The 10,538-nt window shown below is 40.0% G+C and overlaps 1 protein-coding gene across 9 annotated transcripts in view; it reads left to right on the forward strand.

Annotated features, from left to right (window-relative positions):
* rap1gapb (RAP1 GTPase activating protein b) overlaps nt 1-10,214 on the forward strand; it is a 134,688-nt gene extending 124,474 nt beyond the window's left edge. For 5 of the 9 annotated variants that reach the window (XM_029826434.1, XM_029826433.1, XM_029826436.1 and 2 more), the window contains 13 exons: nt 1,550-1,621; nt 1,728-1,814; nt 3,448-3,594; nt 5,579-5,710; nt 6,627-6,704; nt 7,264-7,373; nt 7,909-8,025; nt 8,130-8,259; nt 8,605-8,680; nt 8,775-8,861; nt 8,986-9,095; nt 9,398-9,438; nt 9,555-10,214. In XM_029826434.1, the coding sequence (XP_029682294.1) occupies nt 1,550-1,621; nt 1,728-1,814; nt 3,448-3,594; nt 5,579-5,710; nt 6,627-6,704; nt 7,264-7,373; nt 7,909-8,025; nt 8,130-8,259; nt 8,605-8,680; nt 8,775-8,861; nt 8,986-9,068 (1,119 nt within the window). In that variant the 3' untranslated portion in view covers nt 9,069-9,095; nt 9,398-9,438; nt 9,555-10,214. The remainder of the gene's footprint in view (nt 1-1,549; nt 1,622-1,727; nt 1,815-3,447; nt 3,595-5,578; nt 5,711-6,626; nt 6,705-7,263; nt 7,374-7,908; nt 8,026-8,129; nt 8,260-8,604; nt 8,681-8,774; nt 8,862-8,985; nt 9,096-9,397; nt 9,439-9,554) is intronic. The other 4 variants (XM_029826437.1, XM_029826429.1, XM_029826430.1 and 1 more) reach the window with 4 other exon arrangements.
* The last annotated feature ends 324 nt before the right edge of the window (nt 10,215-10,538 follow it).

Genomic DNA, 10,538 nt, shown 5'->3' on the forward strand with positions numbered 1-10,538 from the left:
TAAGGTGCATCAAGTGTTAAAACCAATTCCCTACTTTATGTTTTGCCTTCAGCTCTAACCTGTCTTCACCTTGACAGATGACCTCTGACGTCATCCTATGCTAAATTCAACATGGAAATTGCATGGGTCATTTGAGTCTTGTTGGGTGTGGTGTTCATCCATGGTTCAAAAGCATTCCTGATAATGTTCGCATCTGAGTTCATTAGGCGGTCAGATATAAGCCTTAAGCATGTCTTGTTCTTTGAGTCATAGTCTGGCTAAGCACATTATTGTGCTGGGGGAGGGATCTACCATTGGAAGTGACTTTGCAATGAGTTGCCTCTTTTAGCTGTAGAAATACTTGATTTATACTTATACCACTACCACCCCAGCTGCACTCTCTGCCAACTACACTTATTCCATACCTCACGACCTTCTGGACATGATGGTGGGACTGGTCGGATTGTCTATTTCTAAATCATGTATGTTCATTGTTCACTGTTTACTGCCCCTTTGTATAATTATGGAATCCCACGAGTCCATAACCATCTAAAACTCTCCCTTAGGATGCAGGACCACCACCTCTAACTTAACCTAAAACTGAGCTCCTGGTTTTCCCAGCCAAGCAATCCATTCATCACAACATTGACATCAACATTGGCACCTTGGGTTTTGCTCCTACTAAGGCTGTTCAAAATCTTGGAGTCATCATTGATAATCAACTGATTTTTCTGATCATGTATCCTTAGTCTCCCAGTCGTGCCACTTTGCCTTATGCAACATCAGAAAATTCAGGCCATTCCTGACCAACCATGCCACGCATCTGCTGGGACTTGTTCTCGTCTTCAACCAACTGAACTGTGCACACATCACCCCGCTGCTGACTGAACTCCACTGTGTACCTGTAGCTACCAACATTAAGTTCAAGCCACTTATGCTGACCTACATAGTACTTGCACAATCTTGTTCAAGCCCATGCTGCCCCTCCTCTGTTGCATTCCAACATTTGAGTCGGCTGACCAAGCCGTCTGTGCAGGCACGGCAATTCAGACTATTTGAAATGACCTTCCAAGCTCTGACAGAGCAGGGTAAACCCTCTCTTTCTTCAGAAACCTTGAAGATGCAGCTCTTCAGAGAGCATCTGCCCTCCTAACAGCATGATCAGCCGTAACAGTACGCAACCTCCTTTCTCTTTCTCTCCCATTTATGTCACTTTGACCCCCTCTCCAAAGCTCTGCACTGTTAGTTGGTAGTACCACTTGTACTAGGTAGTTTAGGACTGGAAGGTAGTATTTTATTTACAGTGGTCTCAATTGCATAATGGCTTAATTGTGTCCCTCACTGTCTCAGTGTGTGCTAAATCACTAAAACATAAAAGTAAAAATTCATATTGATGTGCATCTGTGATGAAGAGTAACATCAATGTCAGGATGCAAAGTTACTAATCAGATTGTTGGATCGTAACAATCTATTGTGGGTGATTAGATTATGTCTGTCAGGAAAGCCAAGTGTTGAAGCAATTTAATTCAGCTGCACTGTATTTATCCTTTATCATATCATTGATCTCTAGGTATCTGTGACAGCTCGGGATGATGTACCTTTCTTTGGGCCTGCCCTGCCCAACCCTGCCATCTTCAAAAAGGTCTGCAAGTTGTCACATATTTTATAAATAAGTAAATTTCTTTCCATGTATGCATCATACAATTCCATTCACTCTGATGTTCCATTTCTACTTTTACCTTTGTCAGGGTCTTGAGTTCCGGGAGCTACTCTTCACTAAGCTCATTAATGCAGAATATGCTTGCTACAAGGCTGAGAAGTTTGCCAAGTTGAAAGTGAGTACTGCGACATAAACTGTGCAAAAGTCACGGATGCCTGCTTTGTTTGCATGTGCATATGCCAGTTTGTTTAATATGCCAGATGTTTTAGGGCGGGATATTATTTCAGGTGAAAACATTAACTTGCCTCCTGCAAGACATGCATCAAGTCTTTCAGTTTGAACAGTATGAGTACAAAACTAATACTGGTCCTGTGCTACTGTCAGTAAAGACATTAAAGATGAGTTAAATTTCAAAAGGGCATAGAACAAACAGACGTGTGGGTTTGTGCACAGTGACATTTGATAAATGTTTGTTGAAAATGTATTCCCACAAATGTATAGTCTTCCAGAAGGGTCTACAATGCAACCATCAATCAATTAATCAATCTTTATTTATATAGCGTCTTCTACAATCAAAATTGTTTCAAAGCGCTTTCCAGAATCCCAGGGCCTAACCCCAGACAAGCAACAGTGGCAAGGAAAAACTCCCCTTTAACAGGAAGAAACCTTGAGCAGGACCAGGCTCATGTAGGGGGACCCTACAGAGGGAGAGGAGAGGAGAGGAGAGGAGAGGAGAGGAGAGGAGAGGAGAGGAGAGGAGAGGAGAGGAGAGGAGAGGAGAGGAGAGGAGAGGAGAGGAGAGAAACACATACAAAAATACACTATTTATACAGCGGGTCAGCGGGGCCGGAGGTCGTCATGCAGCTCCGAAGGCGGCGATACCTGTAAATGAATACAGAAGGGGGGAGGGCGAGAAGCAGAAAAACTACACAAGAATTAGCATGACTAGCCTGCTTGATGAGGAGGAGGAAAGGAGAGAAGAGGAAAGGAAACCATGACCCAGTGGGGTGACAGAGGCCTGTCAGGTGATCATGTTTCTGGACCCCGGCAGCCTTGACCTATAACAGCATAGCTAAGATGTTAACCTAATGATTAGACGACCCCCTAAGTATGATAATTTGTCTGTCTATAATAGTAACTGGAACTACAGAATTAGTAACAATAAGCTTTTTCAAAGAGGTAGGTTTTAAGCCTAATCTTAAAAGTAGCGATGGAGTCGGCCTCTCGCACCTGGACAGGGAGCTGGTTCCATAGCAGGGGGGCCTGGTAGCTAAATGCTCGACCCCCCATTCTACTCCTAGAAACTCCGGGAACCACAAGTAGACCAGCATTCTGAGAGCGGAGCGGTCTATTGGGCTGATAAGGTATCACTAGCTCCTCCAGGTAGGCTGGAGCTAGGCCTCTGAGGACCTTGTAGGTCAAAAGAAGGGTTTTAAAAATTATTCTAAATTTAACGGGCAGCCAATGAAGAGACGCCATTACAGGAGTTACGTGATCTCTTTTGTCAATTAGGGAAGCGAGGGAAAGTCATTTGAACATTCATTGTGCATCAGTCCATTTGTTTACTCTCTACCGTTTGTATACACAGGCGTAGACTAGAAGCATGTGTTCACCCGCATTCAAGGTCATGTGTTATATGGGAGATAGTCTGCGCTAAAAACGGATACAAACCTGTGTAATCACTTTGGAAAAATAGATACATGCCCTAATTCCTAAATGGTTTCATGTTTCTAAATATTTTCAAGCTTAAGTTTTTCCATGCCCAAAATTAAGCACCTAAGAAAACTGACTCTGCCAATTGTCATCAGGAGCGGACACGCTCGGCCTTGTTGGAGACTTTGTACGAAGAAGTACATCTAAACAGTCAATCCATGATGGGTTTGGGTGGAGACGATGACAAAATGGAGAACGGCGGCAGTGGAGGTGGAGGAGGTGGCTTCTTTGAATCTTTTAAGGTGCTGTATATTCCCTTTTTTGATGTGGTTGCAGTGTTACTGTTTTGCTTGTATGATGACTGGAGAAACTCAGGATGCTTCTGTTTTTTGATTTTTTTTAACTCTTTTGGTTGGGATTCTGGGTATTCATAGAAAAAAAACTAAGCAATGCAACTTTATAGCAAGGCTGCAAGATTAGTCATATTAGATTTCTTCACATGACTTGGACTGACGTATTTGGTATTAAAGCTTGGAAGTGTCCTGTTGAGTGTGAAAGACACTTTTTTCTGCGACATCTATCAATGACTAGTAGTGCTACAGAACAGCCCTGCTGCTGAGGCAGTGGTGAGTGCTGTAACGCTGATGGACAATTTAATGTCCCCACATTAGGGAGCCAGTCATTTGGTTTGCATTTCTCCTAATAGCCAGCATTCCCTTGCTGTTTATCACTATTCATTGTGTAACTGATGAGACTCAAGTCACCCCTCTGCATTTTTGTGTGAACAAAAATATCGACCTTCTCTCAGTCTCCTGTACTTTTCTCCGTCACTGATACTCATAACATTAACATAACACCGTGTGATCTTGTTTGTACTCCTAAAGCTATTTGACGTACGTAGATACGGACATTTGTAGACAGCTATGAAAACCTAACTCCCGTAAAAGTAGTTGTTTTTGCATCTTTATTCTCATTGTGATACCTGTTAACACTTTAAAAATTCTGGGTATGGCAAGTATCTGAGCCATTTCAGTCCCATTTCATGATAGTAGTCAGTATATAGTCAGTCTTTATATATACAACATGTAGTCCAGCACATTTGATTTATTTGCTAGTATCAAAACAAAAGTGACAAAAATATTCTTGTCAAATCCTCATCTGACCCTCAACATTAATTAGAACCTCTAACCATTATAATATAAGCACACCCTTCTCCATGTAATATGATTTTAAAAATATTATATGAAAAAGAAAATCCTTCCAGTCCTATTGGCGCCACAGCCCTGCTGTTGTCACTGACACCCCCACAAAGTTACGCCTGCCAGGAGGAAAGCACCTCTAGCTCCTGCTGTCTCTCTTGTCTCAGCTACTTGTCCCCTCAAATGACACACAATGTTCCTCTTACATATCTGCTTTTAGACTGAAGACATGTGGCTTTTCCCAGCATACTCCCTGACCTTCTGTGTGCCTACATTTCTGCCCTGCAGGATTTTCTTCCAACCAGCTGATCTGCAGTGCTCATCTAGTGGTTATAAAGCACACACATGCAGAGGTGTTCCACATCATTTACAGTCCACTCGTTTTGGTTGTCAGAGACATGTGGTCACAGGAGGCAGTGGAGGTTGATGTAAATAAATAAAGGGAAAGTAAACATTATTAATATTTGTCTACTGGTCTGGGATCCAAAAAATCATTTCTACAATAATTGAAATAATAATTATTTTTCAGTTTTGGATGTGGCCTCAGTTTTCTTGTTCATATACAAGGAAGAGACAAACAGAGTGGTAGCGACAAACTTGTTTTACCTCACAAATTAAGTTGTTGTGTGCAGTTGGCAACTTTCTCTAGTCTGGCAATTATGTTTAATGGACATGTGCAACATATTTAGTCTTGCTGATTGGACATAAAACCAGTTAAAAGGCACAAGGCAAGCCAGAAAGTTCTGTCCAACACAGAATGGGATGTGTGTGAGTCACCTGTGGCTCTAAAGCAATTTTTTTGTTTGAACTGACTGCAAATCACAACACAGTGCCAATGAATGAGTGAATGAATCTTAGAGTTCAGTGAATCATTTGACAGAGCCCTCTTTGAAAACAGTCCTTTACTACCAAATTATTATCATCATCTTTGCACCATATCCCCTAAAACAACTTGCATATTAGCAACATACTTGCTATCATTCTGATAGTCTGTAATTGTTCCTAAACTTGAGCCTTATTTGGATGAAATGGTCATTTAAATTGACACTAACTGGTTGACAGATAATTTCCTCATCTCTCTCTGTAGCGGGTCATCCGCAGCAGAAGCCAGTCTATGGATGCCATGGGCCTCAGTAACAAGAAATCACACACAGTCTCGACTAGTCACAGTGGCAGCTTTACCCACAATCCCGCAGAGAGTCCCAAAACCCCAGGGATTGTAAGTAGCAAATTTTGGCTCACCTGATACCTTCCAAATATATACTTTGAAAACACAGCATATTTTAAATTCAAATGAATTTGAATTCCCTTACGTTTTCTGCATAAACAGTAAATTTAAAATCTCAGGGTGTTGCTATCCCTTTATTCTGTTAAAACATTTTACTTGTATCTTCATTGGTTTTAATGCCTTTTTATGTCTGATTTGTTTTGTTTATACTCATCCATTGATAGAATTCCGTTATATTTTTTTGAAAATAGAATAGTTTAATTCTTGGTGTAGGAAGACTTATTTATTTCAGTGCCCTCCTCCAATGTCCCATTAAAGTGAAGATCACTGTATGACCACCCAGACTCCCTTCCTCATTTTTTTTCCTGCTTATTTTATTATTACCTTTTCATTTCAAATGCTGCAACCTCCTGCCTTTGTATGCATGTCTCAGACGTCAGTTACACTTGACGCGCACTGCTAAGCTTGTATGTCTTTCAGAAGTGGGGTTGATTCTGTTCCAGCCTATTACAGTTTGGGATCCTGCATTTTTGAAAAAAAAAAAAAAAAAGCCCCATTACTGAAAGTTTCTCAGAAGTGAACCAGGATTCAGACATGTGACAATTTTCATCTTGTGTGCCTCAATTACACAGCCTGAATCCAGACATGTCCACTCCCCGAATAACACTTTGTGTCCTGTTACAGCTGCTTATGTTGGATCCATACTTGTTTTTGCCCTAATTTTCACATGCTGAAACAGTAATGCTGCTTTTTTATTATCGTCATGCTTGTTCGGCATGTTTCAAACTCAAATCGTTCTGTTGTATGCATGACATTTTATGATGTACTCTGTTTTCTGTCCTCTTGCTTTTTCACTCTGCAAATTCCTTATTTCTCTTCTCCCCCCACCTTGTCTCGTGTGGCCCAGTCATTGCTTGTTCCAGGGAAAATTCCCAGTAAATATGGACGCAGAGGCAGTGCCATAGGAATAGGAACAATAGAAGAGGTTGATAATTATCCCTTTCACATTACTAATGACATTTTTACTGTCGTCATATGATATGGAATTATTTTGCATCTATACAAAAAGAGAATAATAAATTTAAAAATTAATAATAGGCTACTGGAGAAATTAGGTAGGGGCTACAAGATTGATTCATATACTTCATTATGTTGAGTAGCTTAACATTTTTCCTGAAATATTATGTCATTTGGAAATCAGAAAATATAAAACAGGATCTCAAAAAGGCTTCAGTATGTCAGGCAGGCAGCTGTACATTATGTCACATTTTTGGTTAGACTGGATAGATCAGAAAGCCTTTGACAGAAATTATTATGTAATTTGTATTTTAGAAAGGATCATTGACATGAGACAATAATAACAATAGCTGTTTCATATATATAACGGATATCTAAAATTGTGTTTAAAATGTTCTGAAAGGATTTACTGCATCAGTTCATCTATCCGATCTTATTCCGACATAAATTATCCACCATCGAAAGCTTCTGTGTCACATATTGTGCTCTAATTCTTGAGTTTTTGAATAGTATTACTCTCCCCACAGTCACTGATCATTCCAGGGAAAAGCCCAACCAGGAAAAAGTCTGGGCCATTCAGTTCCCGTCGCAGCAGTGCCATTGGTATCGAGAACATCCAGGAGGTTCAAGAGAGGAGGTGAGAGCAGGCAGCAGAACTGGACAGACGGACACTGAAATTTGAAATAAGAGCTTTGAACCATTAGTATGGAAATTGGTATGAATTCTACCTGTATTGTTAGAGAGAATTAATGGGTTTATCTTTGTCTGTTAATTTACGTGAGACTATTGGCATTTATTTTTACAATTAAAAAAAGCATGCCTGATATTTTAGTGGCCAATACACATTCTATAGCCACGAATAAAGAATCCAGTCCAACACCAAAGGAAGTTCAAGGTTTTTTGCTTGCAATTTAGTGTTGCGATCTCAGTTTACTGAAATTAATTTCTGCTTTGTAATTTTCATACAAAGGATTAATTTTAGTTTTCAAAAGCTTCATCATATAGAATATATGTGAGCAGTACAGACCGTTCATCTCGGTCACACCAATAGATTTATTTTAATGGAATGGTGTCCTCCAGAGGCAACAGTTGACCTCTGACTAACAAAAGAGGAAAACATATTGAACATTTAAATATTTATTTTCTTACCCTCCCCCCTGAAAATCTTACAGCAGGGAGGTGTCACCCAGTACCCAGAGAACCCTGGACAACAGCCAGTTTACCATGGAAAAGCAGTCAGAAAACTCATCCAATCCCAGCTCTCCGGAATTTCCTGCCACTAAAAATAGGTGACTATGATTTTTAACGGTTGTAATTTAGGTTTGCACATACTGGATTGTTATTTCAAGTGTAGATTCCACAAAAAGAAGACTCTTCGAGTGTGTGTGTGTAGTTTGGTGATGTGTTGCAGGGCACCATCCATCCCAGAGGCTCAGGATATGTCCCGGTCGTCCTCCAATGCCAGCAGCTTCGCCAGTGTAGTTGAGGAAAATGAGGGAGAGGAGGAGTATGACACAGGACAGGTGGGTGGAGACCCGCAAAGGCCTTTACTTATGTCACAATGTAAAATATGTTCTCTGAACAGCAACCTGCTTCTCAAAGCCACTGTGAAGCAAAATTTACACTGTTTAAATTTGTTCTTTGCTGCTTATCGTAACTGACCAAAGGACTGTTCCAAAATCAATATATTGTCTACATCATTCATTATTAGCTGCACCATGTCTTTCTTCTTTTGTAGATGGTTTCTTTTTAGACAAATCTTAGAAATAGTGGTTTTAGTGGTATTTGCATCTTTTTATTAATGTAATGTAATTCCATGAAATGCTCCAAATGCTTCAAATAATCATAATTTCCTCTCTATCCAACAGGAGAGCATATCTTGTGTTACACCACTAAAGAAAGACTCATTTGTGTATTCAGCTGTATTGGAGGAAACGTCCTCAGGTAATTTTAGAGGAAAACCAGTTACTGGTTTATTAAAACTTCAACAAATAGGTTTTTAGAGAAGTTTGTGTGTTTCTCACTTTCCTATAATCAGGGGAAATCGAAATAGGGTGGAATAACTGGGCTTCAGAGCAATTAATATCACAACAGCTTGAGTTGAGCTCCCAGCCAACAGTAGCAGGTTGTTGATATATGATAATCTAACAAACTCAATAAAAGGATTATATTTGCAATGTCTTCTCTCAGTCACTAATCATCCAGTCCATTCCATTAATCTGTGCACACATATGTTACCTCCCTCCCAGCAGCTTCTCTTCTCCAGCAACAAGATGACAGAATGAAGACAACTGAACCAAAAGGAACTGACAACCAGTCTAAAACAGAGTGACCCAAACATGAGCACAAATTCTCATTGGTGAGACAAACCGCTATTTGTCACTTTAGCTCAAATGAAGATGATATCGGTTTTTGTGTTTTGTTTTTTTGTTATTATTGATATTAATCAAAAAAATAAATACTGTCACTTTGTGATATATAGGTACATATGCCATTGTAATCAAAATAGTATGGTACATTTACTAAATTGCTCCCTCAGTGTGGTTTATTTCAGAATAAATGTATGAATGAATGGCTAGATGGTAGATGGATGGATAATTGGTATGCCTATCTTGTGCCATAGGGCTTGACATTAATTGTGTTGTTTCTCCATGTTTGCAGCAGTGTTAGCCACTGATCACTACATCAACTTCATTTTTCAGGTTCGGAAGGCTAATACTGCTTCTAAATGCACAGATTTTCTTCACCTATTTCAATTTCTTTTTGAATTTTACGCATTTATTCATGTGCTTCATCATTCAATCCAATTTCTTCTCAGATCTTTTTGTCAATCACAGAGGGGAGGTGGACAGTCGGAGCCCATACGAAGACTGGCACATGTTTTTGTGTTGAGCACACAACTGCCGCCTATTGTGGCATTTGTGAGGCTCCATTGACATGTCCTTTACCTTCGGCCACCGCTTCATGTGGAATTCTCTTTGAAGACCCAGACTCAAAGCAAAAGAGACACCTTATACAGCATGAAAATGTGTCCAGTCATTAAATTGTCCTGTGTCTTCTTTTAACGATGAGGATCTTAACAGCTAATGACAGAAAAAGAGAAGCCATTCAAACAGTTGGGGTTTGCTTCTCCACAGAGAAGAGAGAATAGAGTACAGATGATAGGCCTTTCTGGTTTTATCCTGCTGTGATAATGCACATGGATTATATATGTGTGTGTGTTTGTGTGGTGTGTGAGGCCATTTTTGTCTTTCACTGATGATCAGTATGCTGTGCAAAAATCTGTCTTTTGTGTGTGTGTGTGTCTGTGTGTGTGAGAGAGAGAGAGAGAGAGCGTGTGCGCGTGCGTGCATGTGTGTGTGTGTTTTGTTTTTGGTATGAGTACCGGTCATATCATGCATCACCATTCTCACGTGTTAGAGGATAAACATATTCTTAATTTAAATGTTGGAGTTCAGAAAAATCAATTTTTAAATGAACGTACAGTGTTTGTATGATCAGAACTACTGCTTTTTTCCTGTGGGGTTGTAACACAGGACATCTTCTGTTCAATTGCTCTGTTGTCTGGATTTTCAGAGTTGACATACTGTTGATTTAATGTCTGTGTAAGGACGTGTGTATCACAATAGTACTCTGCATGTTGTAAATTTGCTTGCTTACATCTTCCTTTATTCACTGGTGCCATGCTTGACATTCTAGTTGATGTCCCTGTGGTTTGTATTTTGTCGAGAACTGACCAACAACTCCAGGTGCAGCGCACATCTATGCTAGTCAGACATCAGTTTCCTACTTTTGTCAAGTG

This window comes from Takifugu rubripes, chromosome 19 (assembly GCF_901000725.2).
Source record: "Takifugu rubripes chromosome 19, fTakRub1.2, whole genome shotgun sequence".
NCBI lineage: Eukaryota > Metazoa > Chordata > Actinopteri > Tetraodontiformes > Tetraodontidae > Takifugu > Takifugu rubripes.